This window comes from Monoraphidium neglectum (assembly GCF_000611645.1).
Source record: "Monoraphidium neglectum strain SAG 48.87 unplaced genomic scaffold scaffold00463, whole genome shotgun sequence".
NCBI lineage: Eukaryota > Viridiplantae > Chlorophyta > Chlorophyceae > Sphaeropleales > Selenastraceae > Monoraphidium > Monoraphidium neglectum.
Window position 1 is genome coordinate 11,281 of NW_014013165.1, and position 15,602 is coordinate 26,882.

The window sequence follows — 15,602 nt, forward strand, 5'->3', positions numbered from 1 at the left end:
CACACACACACACACACACACACACACACACACACACACACACACACACACACACACACACACACACACACACACGCATACACACACACACCGACACGCGCACACATGCACACATGCGCAAACACACACACGCATGCGACTGCATGCACGCTCTGTGGTGCCGCTCTTCCAGGGTGATGACCTTGAAGCTCTCGGCGAAGGACACGGTCAGCGAGTACTCACCCTTCGTGACAGGTTTTCTGCCGTACGACACAGGGCTGGGCACGGGCCCCGCCATAAAGTCGAATGGCACATGGAACGGTAAGTGAGGCGCCGCAAAAGTCGCTGCTGCCCTTGCTGCGCTTGCAGCTATCATTTACTGCAGCTCCATGTGCGTACACCTGCTCGTGTGGAGATTGCATCCCCATCACCACCACTCCAACAGTACGATGCACACCGCAGTTTAATCCCTCCACTCCAGGCCGCCCCGTGGATGTTGAGCAGCTGCCAGACGGCTCCATTCTAATCAGCGACGACAACGCCAACAAAGTCTGGCGTGTCGTTTACTGCTCGGGCGTCTCCCGCGCCTTCAGCGGCGGCAGCGCCGATTACGGGGTGGGCCGCTGCGGCGGCTACTCCCGCGGGACGGGGCCCGTGCGGGCATCCAATGCCAAGATGCCGGCGGCCAAGGCCGTCACATCGTGCAGCGTGCGGACTTCGGACGACGGCTCCACGCCGCCAATTTTGTACAGCAAATGCGCCAGGGTCGACTTCTCAAATGGTGGGTTGTAGGACTCGTCCGGCGCCCTCGCTCAGCGGCACCTTGTGTCGGCTCCAAGATGCTTGGCAGCACAATGGGTTGGCATGGCCTTGGGCTTGGTAAGCCCCTGTCGCCCTCACTCACCCTGTGCCGGCCCCAAGCCTGACATGTCCATCGGCACAGTGTGCTCGCCCGCAAGGCACCCCACACGCACCGCCCACTCCTCACTCACCGCCGTTCCTCAATACTGTAGGCCGCGGCATGTTTGCGACCGTGGCCTGGACTTTCAAAAGCGTCCCCGGTGACGCCTCCAAGATCCGCTTCTCGTCAGCTGTCATCTTCGATGACTTTGACAGCGTCATGGGCACCAGCTGGCTGGCGCACGGCCTGCCATCCACGTAGGTTTGCTTGTTGCACCAAGTCGCAGGAGGCAGATGACCAGCATGACAGGGCGTGCAAGAAAATGATATGGAAGCTTGTGCGTGTGCGTGTTCGGCGCTAGCAGGGGTCTTTTGCGTAGATGCCGCGACAGGTAGGTACCCGCGGTGCCTCGCACGCCCTGCGCCTGCACGCGTCACCCTCACCCCCAAGAACCCACCCCACCCGACCTGTTGTCACCGTTACCGCGTCCCTCCCCACAGCACCTCAAAGGCCTTTTTGATGACGGGCGCCAGCGTGGTTATCTCAAAGCAGGTGGACTTTAGCACCGCCTCGATCCTGGACCAGCAGCTCGGCCAACCGGGCGGGAATTGCCACGATTTGTCGTGCTTCACGTCCACAAAGGAGGTGCGTGCGCCAACTCACATCTGACAGGCCGCTATGCCTGTTGAGGCCAGTGGTGGGCGCTCTGCTTGCCTTTCCGGCCGGCTGCCAGTGCCGCCCACCGCCCTGTCTGACCCCGATGCTGAGTAAGTTTCCAATCATGTGGCGAGTCACCGTCCCCAGCCCTTTTTATACTGCAACGCTCCCAACCGACCAACAGGGTACTTTTTTTGACAAGGCAAACACTGTCAAGGCCCATATGGCAGGCGGCTCCCTGGTGCAGCGCGCAGAGTTCCTGGTGGGAATTGATGCCCTCAAGACCTGGGGCAACAAGATACCCTTGATGGTTGCATTGGTAAGGGTCGCCTCCGTCCCTTCCCTTGCATGTGCTCTTGGCGTGAACGCCGTGACATTCAGCACGATCATCTCCTCGCAGTTGCAGTGACACCGGATGGCTGGCCTTCATCCACACGTGCGCGTGTTGGCAGCCCTCCAGGCCCTCATGAGCGGCCCTGGGCACCACCAACACTGCACCCACATGCTGCACCCCTGTAGGGCGACTCTGACCCAAGCACTGGCAGCCTCAAGCGCCACTGGCTCATCCCCAGCTTCAAGATCTCCTACACGTCCACTGATCTGGACCCCACCATCTCAACTGACCGCGTGGCCAACGCCCGCACCGTCACCAAGCCGGCAGGCGGCGGCGGCGCTCAGACCGCGCCCTTCCCGAAGGCTGCTGGCGGCTGCACTGTCAATGGCGTCAATTATACATACTGCGCAGACTTTACAGTACCGGGTGAGCGGGGCAGATCAGAGGCCCATTGACGTCCCCTAGCGATGGGCCCTCGGACAGGGAGGCGGCTTGATGATGGCGCCACTCAACCCCCTAGCTGCTGATGTGCATGCAGCGGCTTCCGCCTGTCGAGGGCGCACATAGCTGGTGATGTACGCCGTCCAGGCGGCTGGCTCACAACGTCACCCCTCCCAATCCCCACTCCATGCTGAACCCCTCTGCCCCTTGCCTTCGTTCGCTCCGTTCTGCTGCGCCTTGCTAAACCCCCGCTCCAGGCCCCAACGGCAATGTGCCGGTGACTCACTACTACAAGACCTCTGGCAGCTCTGTGGACGTGGCGCTCAAGTGGGTCGACTGGGGACGCCCCACAATCCAAAGGGCATCTGCTTTCCTTGCTTCAAATGGCCGATAATTGTCCAAGCCCAGCCTGGCACTGCAGGCAGCTGTTGAAGCCTGGGCTTGAGCGCGAATGTCGGTGGCGGTGCTGTGGCAACGCGCATCCAATCACGGAGCCATGTTCATCCCAGCCACTTGACCCACATCTTTGCGCACCTCACATACAAGGTGCATGTCTGCTTTTTGCCGTACATGGCGTCACTTTGCTCTGCCACCCCCAACCACGCTTTGCCAGGATGACGACTGCATCCTCGGTGTGGCTAGGGTGGCACCACAACTCCGATTCGCCGACAATAATGGCCAACTCAAATGGCAACGCCAACGCGGTGATCCTCGCGCCCAGCGGCGGCCCCGGCGCGACGCCCCAGGCCGCGGCCAGGAAGATCCTGAGTGAGCTTCGTGTTCAAGAAGGGGGCTTAGCAGCTGCATGCCTGCACTGATGATCGTCAATTGCGACGTGCCAATCATCATCAGCAGCTGTGCCTGCTGCTCTGCTGTGCTGATAGCCCTACTTCAACGGCCGCAATCCAACTTCTGTCTGCCTTGTCCCTCGTCGTGCCCGCGACCCCTTGCTCCCCCCTTCGGCCCACAGCCTATATCCAGACCGATTGGACAGTCTCGACGTTCTTCAGCAATGCAGTCGCCCAGGCCCTCCCTGGAGGAGACTACCTGCTGACCTTCTCGTTCACCTACCCTGCTGGACAAACCAGCATCATGGTGAGCACGTGCAGTGGCGTCTGCTTTGCGTGCAAGCGTGCAAACGTGCAAATATGCTGCCAATTACACACCAGCGCGCGCGTGTTGCTGCGCACCCTGCGTTGAACGTAAACTTGCGCACTTGGCATGTGCACGCACTGTGCAAGTCGTCGGTTTGGGGCACACGCCTTGTTGCACTGCCACCCAAAATCGCCTCTGGTCCTTGTTGTCCTGTCAGGTCCACAACGGCATCGGCTCATGGACACCCCTGTCTTCAGGCTTTGTAGGCGGCATGACAAAACACGCGGCCACGCCGCCGGCTCTGTGCGTCCGCGCCAACGGCCAGATCGCCCCTGTCAACTCATGCGGGTCCTGCGACTAGTGGGGGGGCGCGAAAATCAGCGTGCGCCCTCCCAGGGCCTTTGAGCATGTTTCAAGCACATGCACTCGACGGCGTGCGGCGGGGGTTTTTGAGCACCGCGTTAAGCAGTCAAACTGGTGCCTCTAACTCGGAACGGCGAATGTATTGCTGGGTTTTGGGTGTTCCCTGCTCAGGCCTGACAGGCAACTGCCGCCTCTCATACTTGTTGCACCTTGCAAAACAATTTTGCCTGATTATCGCGCCGGGGATACAGTCCCCAGGGCCATGTATGTGGGAGGGTTGCTTGCCCGTTGATGATGAAGGTGAATAGGCCCAAGCATGGTCGCAATATCTCACACTCCCACGAGGATGCATAGCGCCGCACACAACGATGCATCCCGACGCCAAGCTGCACTCGCCATCCCGGTCCCACCAAAGAATACATACCACACAGATACTTGTTCAAACCTGGCAATTGGCAATTAGCAGTTGCCGCGTCTTTGCGCTCCTTATTGGCTGCTAATATTCACCTGTTTGTTCTGCTTGTTATGTTGCTCCCGCCCAAATGTACCATGCATGAGAGTTCACACATACTGATGGTGTCATGCTCAAAAGGTCCTCACGCACATCCGGCAGCAGGCCCTGTAACAAGCAATCACTGATGTAGAATTTGGGTGCCCAATCTGCCCGGAGAGGGCATCATCGATGGAGAGGGCTGCTACAGGGAAGCGATTTCTCAAAGGTGTCGTGGCTTCAGATACTAGCCTCAGGGACCCACTAGCTGTGGCATGTGTGCAGCAACCCCTGTCACGAATGCGGTGTCAGCATTGCAAGCAGCAGTGACGGCTGTCAGACGTGCGGTGGCGCCATCACATTTTGTTGTGAGAATTCTTGACCTGTTGACCATGCCAGATGGACAAATGAACAGAGTTGAAACATCGCTTTGGTTTTTGATACCTGAAATTTTTTCGAATTGCATGCGCCCACTAGGCTAGGTGCACTGACCGAGGCTGCCGGGCCACGCACGGCAGATTTCATGCCCGGGTGACACTACACTCTGACAGCGGTGTGAGCAGCCAAGCCGTGAAGGCTCGGCATTTTGTTCGTTTCCGCGACAGTCGTGGGCTGGGTCACCAAGTCACTGATACCGAGAGTCTTGAGATCACCCTGGTGGTCTGACATCAATTTGGTACTATTGAGGGCGCTGATACAGGCCCGCCAGACACGAGATCGACAATGGCGCCCTGGCGTCTTGACGGCCTGGTGGAGGACCGGGTCGCCCGCTGCCGCGCACAGCTGCAGGAGCGCGTCGGCCCAAACGCTGGGTCTGCGGACATGCAGGTGTATGTGGAATATGCAGACCTCATCGTGGCGCTGCACCGCACTGCACTGGACGACGACGGGCGGCCACGCCAGCGGCTCTCTCCTGGCATGAAGCTGCAGGCAAGGACGCCCCACTGTGACCCGGCAGCGCCGCGCGGGCTGCTGCCAAGTGCCCCCCGCGCGCCACGCAATCCAGGGGTTGGTTGGTTTTGGGTTGTCAAGGTGCATCAGAGCCGCCTCGGCGCCTGTTGACAGCCAGATTGCGGGTGCACGCTGGCTGGCCCATGCCACCAGAGGCCGGGAGGTAGCCCACAAGACCAGTCCCCGGCCGGCTCACGCCTGACACTGATCTCTTCGCCCACCCCCCCGGACCCCTGCCCCATCGGGCAACAGTTGGCGACGCTGTTCGTTCTCGCGCTGTCGAAGCACCCGCTGGTGTCGCTTGGGATCGAGCCAGTGGCGGATAGGGTGCTAATCGATGCGGTGCGCATACGAATGCCAGCAGACGTGTGGGTGCAGGCGCGTGCGCCACATGCGAACAGTTTTCATTGCACCCTCATGCAACCGTATATAAACTGTCACCTGACATGCACTGGGGGCGTTTGGTGCACTCTCAGCGACGTACTGTATGCACAATGGCATGGCAGCGCCTTCAAGTGTCGAGCAGCGGTTAGCCGGCGGATACCATGGCGCGGGCGTTGCTGTGCAGCAAGGCAGGATTCTCTGCAAATCTATTGAGGCGCAACGTCTACCGAGGATCGATGCCAGGTGCCCTGACAACCAGCTGTCAAGGGCCTGTAAGACAACTCTGCGCACTCGTCACGCTGAATGGCTCGCATCCCCCTGACCCATCTGCCCCCTGCAACCTGCAGCTGCATTCGCTGCCGCCGGACCCGGTTTGGGACCCTATACGCTTGGGCGCAGAGCTGTCCGGGAGCAGCCCGTTGCTTTCGCCGCTGCAGAGCTTCCAGGCGAAACGGGCCGCGATGGCGCGCCTGCAGGCGCTGCTCGATGCGGACCCTTCAGACTCGCTCCCAGCGCGACTCACCGCAGCCGGCAGCGCGCACACGATCGACGCGGCGACCCTGCGCCGGGCTGGGCTGTACAGAGTGGTCAAGGCGGCACTCGCCGCGGTCGAGGCCACCGGCCCCGCCCCGGGGCGCCCGCCGCCGCCGGGTGTGCTGCGGGGCGGTCGCGAGGCGGCGGCGGCGCTGGTGGCCCTCGCGCCGCGGTGGCCGCGCTACCTGCTGCTGCAGGCGGAGGTGGAGGTGGCGGCTGGCGACTGGGGCGCCGCCATGCGTATTTTTCGCGCCGCGGGGGACGCCGCGAAGCAGCAGAACGGTGAGGGGCTCATGCGTGCGCCTTTGAGATCCGGCTGCGACTTGGACTCTGCCTGGGGGGCCGCACGGGCGGGCCGCAAGAGCCCACCCGCCCCAGGCTTCAGCGCGGCAAGACGCCAGCGCGGGCAGGCTTCGGCCCCGCCAGGACTCAGGCTCCCAGCATCCTAACTGCCTCACTCGCTCGTGGCCACGGCCCCACCAACGCGCCCGCTGCCTCTTCCCAAACCGACTCGCACGAGACCCGCACTCGGGCCAACACTGCCCACCACCCCCGCAGCGCACTACTGGGCAGGCCAGGCTGCGGTCAACCAGGCCTCCGCGCTGATCACGGGCATGTGCGGCGCGCGCACATACCCCCGCGCTCGCGTCGAGGCGCTGCTTGCTGAGGCGGAGGCGGAGTACCGCCTGAGCAAGCCGTGGTCGGCGGCCTGCTACGCCGCGACTCAGGACGAGGTCAGGCAGTGGCGCAGCGCCGTGCATGCCGCGGCGCGCGCCGCGCCGCGCGGTGCGGCGGAGCTGCCCGCGGCGCGCGGCGCGGGGGTGTGGGGCTTGCCGGAGGGCAGCAGCGGCGGGATCTGCGACGGCTGCGGGCGGCTGGCGGTGGAGCTGAAGAGGTGCTCGCGCTGCCAAGCCGTCTCCTACTGCGGGTGCGCGCGGGCCGCGGCCGCGCCCCACGCCTGGGGTTCCAGGGGGCCAGCGTAGCGCCTTGAAAGTGCGGGTTGGCGGAGCCGCTCGTAGGGCCTTGTGGTTGTCCAAGCGCGCAGCATCGGATGCATCGCGAGGCCCACTCTCAACCTGGCGGCGGGCTGTTCAGCGTGCAATTGAAACTGGCTTTGTGTTGCACCCTGCAATCCCCCAGCCGCGAGCCCCCGCACCCCTTTGACCAGCTGCCCCCCTACCCCCTTCATGCCACCGCACCTCTCCTCGGCTCTCTGCAGCCGCGAGTGTCAGGTGCGCAGGGCCGCCTCAGCCGAGATTGAACGTGTCAAATTGCGAGGTGCCGCCGTTATCTGTGGTCAGTTGGACGTTCTGGGCTCTGCACCACTGTCGATTTACGCCTCCAACCTGTGCATTTCTGCAGGCGCAAGACTGGAAGCAGGGCGGACACAAGCAGGCGTGCAAGCCGCCGTCGTAGAGAGCCGTCGCGGCTGCTGGCAGGGGCGCCAAAGCGGGCATGCGTGGCACTGATCAAGTATAAAGAGCGATGTTCCATGGATAGCGCGCTGCGGGAGCCAACAACAGGCTCATTTAAAGCGCTGGCGCTGAGCGTGGGTGGTGACGGTATCCGCATGCCTCCGTCCCCTTTTAGCACATCATCAGCTGATACGAGCAAGCAGCCACGAATTCCAGTCTTGGGAATGGGTGTGCAGTGCGCTCTCCTATACGTGTACGTGCAAAGTTGCGCATTATCGCCGTTTCCACTCATGCACATGGTGGATTGGCTGCTTTACTGTTGGTGGGTTTGTCTGTTGACCAGACGGGCCAGCAACTATTGTGCACCACAATACAACCGCTTTTTTTTGGATGGCACAGTTGGCCATCCCGCCCTGCTGCTTGAAACCAACTCCTGGAACCGAAGCTGCCGTCTATACGCCCCTCTCCCTCGGCCAGGTGCGCTAGGCGCGCGCCAAGTCAAAGCCGCCGCGCACGGGCCGTCGTACGCACACATTCTTTGTGCGCACATATTGTGTGGCACAGCTACTGCATTGTCATCATCCTTGGTGCCCACCGCCACCCTCAGCCGGCCGTGCGCTTGGCAGGCCTCCAGGCCCACGCGCATGATGGCCCTACCTGGCCCCAGCCCTGCCAGAGTGGAAACACATGAGTAACTGAATGACTACTGGAGAATGGTGCGCAGGAGGCGCGTTCACACACCCTCTCAGGTGCGCGTGAGTGCATGCACCCACGTTGACGGACGCACACACATACGAACTCTCTCTCTCTCTGTCTCTCTCTCTCTCTCTCTCTCTGTCTCTCTCTGTCTCTCTCTCTCTCTCTCTCTATCTCACACACACAAACACGCACGCACGCACGCTCATACGCACGCACCATGACATCATTTAGACCGTGATTGTCTTTCTGGCGCAACGAATGGTTGCCTGAGAATGAAGCCTCCAGTCAGAAGATGCGCTCTTGTGGACAAATACCGGAGCATTTGCGATGCAATTAAGATATTCCTTTGGGAAACACGCAGCTGCGTGATCGGATACACAGACACATACGCAAGGCGCATTCTCAGCCAATTACATTAGTCATGGGTCTGTTCAGCATTGGGCGCAAAGCTGACCTGTACGCTTTTGAATGGATCTCTCCTTCACATTGCGGGGCTGCATTCGCACAAGTTATGACTTGTCAAACTTACTCGTACCGGGGCGTTTGGGCACCTTGTTATGTGCGGCGGCCCGGGCTGCTCCTTGGACTGAGCTCGACAGAGGTTGTGCGCAAGCCAAGGGTGCGCACACGACTGCGTTTGGCGCGCGCGGGTGTCTTTGAGCAGGGAGCTCTTGCTGAGGCTGTGCGCCTTCGTGAGGCAAGGAGAGATTTCTCAAAGGGAGGGGCATGCAGACCGGCATCAGACGCATGAGGGTGTGGGTTGCTGAGGCCTTGCGCCCCGACCCTATCGCAGCTCAAGCTGTGCATCCAGCTGGTGCACGAAGGGTACCCTGCCATGTTGTGCAAGCTGCCTACATTTTCTGCGCAAGAGAAGTGCGTGGCATGTCCTGGGGGCCGCATGTGGCGCGTTCACAGCAGAGTGCGGGGTCCTGCTGGCCTCGGCAGTGCACAGGGTTGAGCACCAAATCTTGCGGTGGCCACACTTCGTTTGTACTGGGAGTGCTAGCAGCAAATGTTTAGAGCGCTGGCCTACTTGTATCCGGTCACAGAACAGCATGGAGCATCCGTGTCAGATCACGGAAGATTAGCGACAGGATGCAACAGAAGTACAATTCAGGCAGTAGAACAGCAAAAATTGTGAGTGTCATTGCACAATGCTTTGTGGAAGCGGTTGCTGCTGCATGCTTCCTTGCGCATAAGCGCCTAGAGACGCTGTGCGTGCCACTGATCATGATGCATACTCCCAAACTGTGAAGCCATCAGCTCCCGCACTGTGGATCCTGGAGGCCCTGAATTAAGCCCTGGGGCCATGCACATAGGAGCGCGCGGACCACCAGAGGTGAAGCAGCTGCCCGTCAGGAGGCTGTGGGGACCAGGAGTGCAGCGGCGACAGCCGTTCCACGGGCCGCTCTGATGGGGGCTCAATCCCCGTTACGCGTGCTGCGCAGAGACTGTATAAGGATACTGGTTCCGGCACAGGGATGCCTCCCTCCTCCTTTCAGGACCGCGTCACGTTCAAGCTCTACTTCCCCCGGTCAGTGACGTCCACGCAAGCTCTGCTCTCTGTGCACACCCACGAGGCCTCCCACTCCCGCCAGCAGCGCCGTTGAGCCCCCCTTCCTGACACTGCTGCAGCCGGTCACATTCTCGTCTGCAAGCCGTGGCTGCAGCACAATGAACGCAAACCTGGGTCCTCCTGGCACTTGCGCCCCCTCGCGCCCAATCTTCGGCCCCTCATTGCCCGTGCATGCCGGCTGCAGGCCACCGTATGATCCCTATCACGACTTCCCTGCTCTGCCCTTGGGTCGCGGTGCATTCAATTTCACTGGGCTGCTGATCGGCCCCGGGGGTGCCACCGTCAGGCAGCTGAAGTCGGCGTCTGGTGCCCAGATCGTCACGTGCGATGCGGGAGGATACCTTGACAGCAGGTGCGGGGGAAGGTCGGCTCTCTACGACGCTGAGCAGCTTGACAGCATCGCACTTGTGAGGGGCACGCCACAAACACGCGTGTTGACAGGCACCAGGGTGTGCTTGGCGCATGGGTAACCAGCTGTGAGATTGGTGGACCAGGCTGGTGCATGTCTCAGCTGTGCTGCCCGCCTTTCATGTGACGGACGTTCAAAGAAGCATGTTCCAAGTGCCACGCCTTGCCTCCCTCGCACGCCTCGCTTGATCAGGCGACCAGACCCAACTGACCCAGAGCTGCATGCTTTGATTACAGCCGACACCAGCGTAAGCTGTGCGCTGGTGGCTGCTGGGCAGCTGCAGACTGCGACACGGCCGGCAGCTCTGACAGAGGAGGGTGCATATCCGGTGTCAGCGCAGCGGCTCTAGACGCAAGGTGCGCCTGCGCTGTGCACCCCTGCCTCAGTGGTGATTAGTGCCTCTGCTCTCGCCGCACGTATCGCGCATCGCAGGCCAAGGTGCAGAAGGCTGTCAGGTGGGGTGGGGCAGTGATTTTGAACAGATACGCTTTTGATCGGCTGCGCATACGTGCACATTGGGGCACCGTGCTGCCGGCTTTTTCCCCAAATTTGGCAGCGCTCGCCACGGTGGGGAGCGTTGACAGCCTCTTTGCTTTGATAATGCATAGCCGTCGGCACCGACTACCTCTGTTGGCCTGTGCGCCCTTTCATCATGCCCCTGACTCTTGCAGCCGCCCCACTTTCCAATCAACCTCTTGACGCTCAACGCCCTCACATGCCCACGCACTGGCTGACAGCCTTATATCAGAGCTGCTGTGTCCCTCCAACGCGCACTTTGCGCGTGTCATCGTCACTCCTGGCGGCAGCGCCGTCCTGACAGTGGTGGATTCGCCCCCAAGAGGCCCTTCCTCCCCTGCCTTCGGGGCTGCTCCCCAAACGGCGCCGCCGCCGCCGCTGCCTCCGCCGCCGCCGTTGCAAGCAGCCAACCCTGTCGACGGCAGCGCTCCTGGCGCCTGGCCGCAGTTGCCAGGAGGCGGGTGCAGTGGGACCTCACCGCACCTGCCAGCAGCAGCGCCGAACCCCTGGCTCGCCAGCAAGGCACGGGTGACGCGCCCCGCCTCAGCCGGGGCGGGCTCCGTCGCGGCAGCCGCTCCGGCAGCCAGGCCAGTCCGCACAGGGCAGTTGACGGGCCATGATCCAAGCACCAGGTGGAGCGCGAGCAGCAGCGCTTCTCCTGGCACCACTGAGTGGCCCAGCCTCACACTGGCCTCAGACCCGGCCCACCTGGTTGGCGAAAATCGCTTTGCAGCTGTCACGGGCGGCGGTGACAACGTCGGCTTGGTTTCTCAAGGTTCCCGTCAGACGCGTCTCAACGGGGCCAACATGGCCAACGATGGCGGCGGCGGTGGCGGCGGCAGCACAGGCACAACGTCAGGCGCAATGCGTGCTGCATCTGATGTCGCCAGTACCTCGTCGGCCCCTGAACTGCATACTGTGTTTGCCAACCTTGAGGGATTCGCCGGGCACGCCAGCAGCTGCACGACCGGCTCTGGGGCGGCTGGCCAGGGCAGAGGCGGTGTGCGCGCACCGCAGGACGAGAAGACACAGAGGCTGCTGGCGCTGTTTGCCAGCCTGGAGGGGCAGTCGTCTGGCGAGGACGACAAGTCGGGTCCGTGCAGCCCGGCAGGGAAGGTTGGCTGCGACGAGGGCAGCAGGGCCGGCGGGTGGGCAATGGGCGGCGCTCCAGCGGCGACAGAGGCAACACCGGGGGCGGGGGCAGGTGCCGGTGGGGGCGGCCCCGTGACGGCGGCGGCTCCGCCCGTTGGGGCCGGACCCGCCGGGGCCGTGCGGGGCGACTGGGGCACGCAGGAGCTGCCTGAACCTGCGCCGCCGGGCCGCACACTTGACCGCACGGGCAGTGCCGGGTCTGAGACCGAGGAACTGCTCGCCCTGATGATGGGGCTGGGTACTGCGCGTTAGTACAGTGTCTCAAGTTGTTTTGCAGCCTTCATGGTGACTTTGATTGTGGAGTGTCATGGGTCCTTTTGTCCAGGAGACACACGCCTTGCAGGGGTGAAACGTATGTGCAATGCGAGATGTGTCACAGCCGCAGATAGGCTCAACTGCACACCCGCTGTTGCTGTATTTTCGTTGCAACTCACAACGCATGCACAAGCAGGTCCAGTTCATGGCCAGGAAAGCACGCGTGCAAGAGGTGCCCGCAGGCACCACCCATTCCATAAGCCGCTCGCATGAGTTCCGCATCCAAGGTGCTTGCGCCCCGCTTGCTGAGCAACGACAGAGGGGCGCCAGTGGAGGCTGGTCCTGTTGAGAAAACTGTGCAGAGTGGCCGAAGCAAGCTTGCGACAGAAGAGCTCATGCCGTCGTTGATAGGCCACGGCCACACACCAGGTTTGACTGGAAATGATGTGAGGCGTGGTGCATGGCGTGTGGCGTTCACTCGACCTGGCTGGTGCAGCCTCCATGAGGCACCTCTCCTGGGGAGCATGTTGTGTACCGCTGGCCGCATCGCTTTCTCTGCTGGTGACCATCCAGTTGCGTAGATGCACTGATGTATTCCAGGCGGCACAGGCACCCCACTAGCGAAGCAGCCGTCCACCGTGTGCCTCTGACATCCAAACTTGACGTCAGCAGGGTCAACACATGTGCGTGCGAGCGAACGCCGGAGCACCCGCAAATGATCCGAAAGTCACAGAAGGAGAAATTATTTGACATGTTTGTTTGCTCATCCGAGCACATGCTGAGGTCATATTGTGTGCAGTCACCATGAGTACCGTGTTTCCTCTCGGGGTGCTGGTGGCTCCGCTGCCATTTGTTGCGCTCGAGTCCGACTTATACATGCATCTCACCCTTTGTATGCTGAACACCGCTGACCTCTACGCTCTCCGGTTGAGGCCTTGTGTTGAAGCTTGCTGTTGTTTGTGCAGCGGACTGCCGCCAGCGGCACCCACTAGTGCTGAATAGGTGAAGAAGTATCAAAGTGGTGAGCTTCTGACGCGCGTGTGCTGCTTCGCCTGCGTGAGGCCGCAGGCTCGCGATCTCCGAAGTGATCTCCCTGATTGACGCCCTGCGGTTGCCGCCGCCGAGATAGACACTATCGCCTTATATCTACGCAGAATAATCGGCGAACGCAAGAGCAGCAACTGCCCCGCGTGGCGCGCTCCAGCCCACAGCACTGTTTGTGCTGGCACAACACCTTCCCCTGCACATGGGAGCGTGACGCTGACTGCGTCCTGGCAGCTGGGCTGTACGTTTCTTGCAACGCTGACGGTGCATTGTAAGTGACGGTTGAGGGCGAGTTGATGAACCCAAACAGCCCGGCTGCCGGGCAAGGCCACATCTCGGCTCAGCAGCAGCAGCAGCAGCAGCAGCAGCAGCTGCAATCGGGCCAGACGCCACCACAGCAGTACCAGCAGCTAGGTCAAGGCCTCGTGACAGGACCATTGCCGCAGCAGCAGCAGTCGGCGGGCCAGGGCGTGCCGCTGCCACAGAACCCCAGCCTTGGTCAAGGGTTGACCATGCATCATGGCTCGCTGCCTTTGGACTCCTTCAACCCACTGACCCTGCCCAAGGCCCGGACGCCGGGGCTGAGCGGTGACGGAAACAGCCTGCCGCGTGTGCCGTCGCTGCAGGGCAGCGGCTTCCTCAGTGGCGGCCCGAGCGGCAGCGGGACTGGCAGCGTGGGCAGCTTGGGTGGCGGCGGTCTGGGCGGGGGGCTGGGCGGCTTTGGCGGCGCTGGCGGTTTTGAGAGCGGGCTGCAAGGCTTGCAGGGCAGTAGCAACAGCTTGCAGCAGCTGCAGCAGCAGCAGCAGCAGCAGCAGGTCCCGCAGCAGCTAGCTCAGCTGCAGCTAGCTCAGCTGCAGCAGGCACACCACCAGGCGCAGCAGCAGCAGCAACAGCAGCAGCAGCAACAGCAGCAGCAGCAACAGCAGCAGCAGCAGCAGCAGCAGGCACAGGCACAGCAGCAGCAGCAGACTACGCAGCAGATTTTGAACAATGCTGGTCTGAATACCAGTGGGCTTACTGCAATGCAGATGCAGCAGTTGCAGCAGCACCGTCTGCAGCAACAGCAGCTCCAGCAGCTTCAACAGCAACAGCTGCAGCAGCAGCTCCAGCAGCAACAGACGCAGCGTCAACAGCAGCAGCTGCAACAGCAGCTCGCGCAGCAGCAGCTGCAGCACCAACTGGCGCAGCAGCAGCAGCAGCGCCAAAACCAGCAGCGCCAACAGCAGCAGCTGCAGCAGCAGCTCTCACAGCAGCAGCAACAGCAGCAGCAGCAGCAGCAACAGCAGCAGCAGCAGCAGCAGCAGCAGCAGCAGCAGCAGCAGCAGCAGCAGCAGATCTTGCAGCAGCAAGAACTACAGCAACAGCTCAAGGCTGCAGGGCTGGCGGGACTCAGCAGCAACCTGTCTGCACAACAAATGTTCATCCTCAATCGCAACGCGCAAGCCAGCTCCATCGGCGGCGCTGCTGCCATCGCAGGCCTGCTGCCCCCAAACGGCCAGCTGCTGCAGAACAACATTGCGGCCGCCGCCGCTGCCGCCAACCCGACGCTGGCGGCGAACATGGTGCAGCAACGCCAGGCGCAGCTGTTTGCTGCCAACGGGCTCATGGCTGGCCTGCAGCAGCAGCAGCAGCTTCAGCAGTTCCAGCAGCAGCTGCTCCAGCAGCAGCTGCTCAAGGGCCTCCCCACCAGCCAGGCGCTGCAGCAGGCGTTTGGCGCCGCCGCCGACCCGCTGTCGCTCCAGGGGGGCGCGAGCATGCAGTTTCAGGGCCTGCAGCAGCAGCAGTCCAACGCCGCGCTGCTGCAAAACCTGGCGCGCCAGCAGGCGGTGGCGCGGGAAAGGGAGCGTGCAGTGCAGCAGCTGCGCGACAGCCAGGCCGCGGCGGCCGCGGCCCTGCAGCGCGAGCAGCAGCATGCCAAGATTGTAGCGCAGCAGCACGCGGCGCTCGCGGCTGCGGGCATCAATGTGGGGGGCGGCCAGCAGGGGCTCAGCCACGCCGCGCTCCTGGCCGCGCTGCGCAACTCGCAGGTCGCCGCAGCGGCGGCGGCGCAGCAGCAGCAACAGCAGCAGCAGCTGCAGCAGCAGCAGCAGCAGCAGCAGCAGCAGCAGCAGCAGCAGCAGCAGGCTGCCGCGGCGCATGCTGCAGCGAATAACATGTACCTGCAAAAGGCGCTTATAGCACAGGCTCAGGCGCAGGCACAGGCGCAGGCACAGGCGGGCGCCGCCAAAGCGGCCGGCGCGCAGGCGGCGCATCTCATGGCGCAGAAACATATGGGCCTGGGCGGCATGCCCAGCGGCGGCGGCGGCGGCGCGTTTGGGCTAGGGGCGGGAGGCGCGCAGGGCGCCGGGTTTGAGCCTGCGCGCAACGTTGGCGTGATTGGGCAGGACAGGGGGAGGCGGCCGTCAGC

General features: G+C 62.4%; 3 protein-coding genes across 3 annotated transcripts in view; all 3 read left to right on the forward strand.

Annotated features, from left to right (window-relative positions):
- Positions 1-3,768, forward strand: part of MNEG_3623 (hypothetical protein) — a gene marked incomplete at both ends in the record, with an annotated part of 6,638 nt that extends 2,870 nt beyond the window's left edge. The window contains 10 exons of the mRNA XM_014047900.1: positions 173-300; positions 461-760; positions 993-1,137; positions 1,381-1,525; positions 1,722-1,856; positions 2,057-2,297; positions 2,570-2,639; positions 2,926-3,080; positions 3,283-3,407; positions 3,625-3,768. Of these exons, the coding sequence (XP_013903354.1) occupies positions 173-300; positions 461-760; positions 993-1,137; positions 1,381-1,525; positions 1,722-1,856; positions 2,057-2,297; positions 2,570-2,639; positions 2,926-3,080; positions 3,283-3,407; positions 3,625-3,768 (1,588 nt within the window). The remainder of the gene's footprint in view (positions 1-172; positions 301-460; positions 761-992; positions 1,138-1,380; positions 1,526-1,721; positions 1,857-2,056; positions 2,298-2,569; positions 2,640-2,925; positions 3,081-3,282; positions 3,408-3,624) is intronic.
- Positions 3,769-6,056: 2,288 nt separating this feature from the next.
- MNEG_3624 (hypothetical protein) lies at positions 6,057-7,545 on the forward strand (the record flags this gene model as incomplete). Its single annotated transcript, XM_014047901.1, has 4 exons — positions 6,057-6,411; positions 6,688-7,057; positions 7,349-7,361; positions 7,492-7,545. The coding sequence occupies 4 exons, from the start codon at positions 6,057-6,059 to the stop codon at positions 7,543-7,545; spliced, it is 792 nt and encodes a 263-aa protein (XP_013903355.1).
- Positions 7,546-13,707: 6,162 nt separating this feature from the next.
- On the forward strand, positions 13,708-15,517 carry MNEG_3625 (hypothetical protein; the record flags this gene model as incomplete). Its single annotated transcript, XM_014047902.1, has 2 exons — positions 13,708-15,350; positions 15,460-15,517. The coding sequence occupies 2 exons, from the start codon at positions 13,708-13,710 to the stop codon at positions 15,515-15,517; spliced, it is 1,701 nt and encodes a 566-aa protein (XP_013903356.1).
- Between the last annotated feature and the right edge of the window lie 85 nt (positions 15,518-15,602).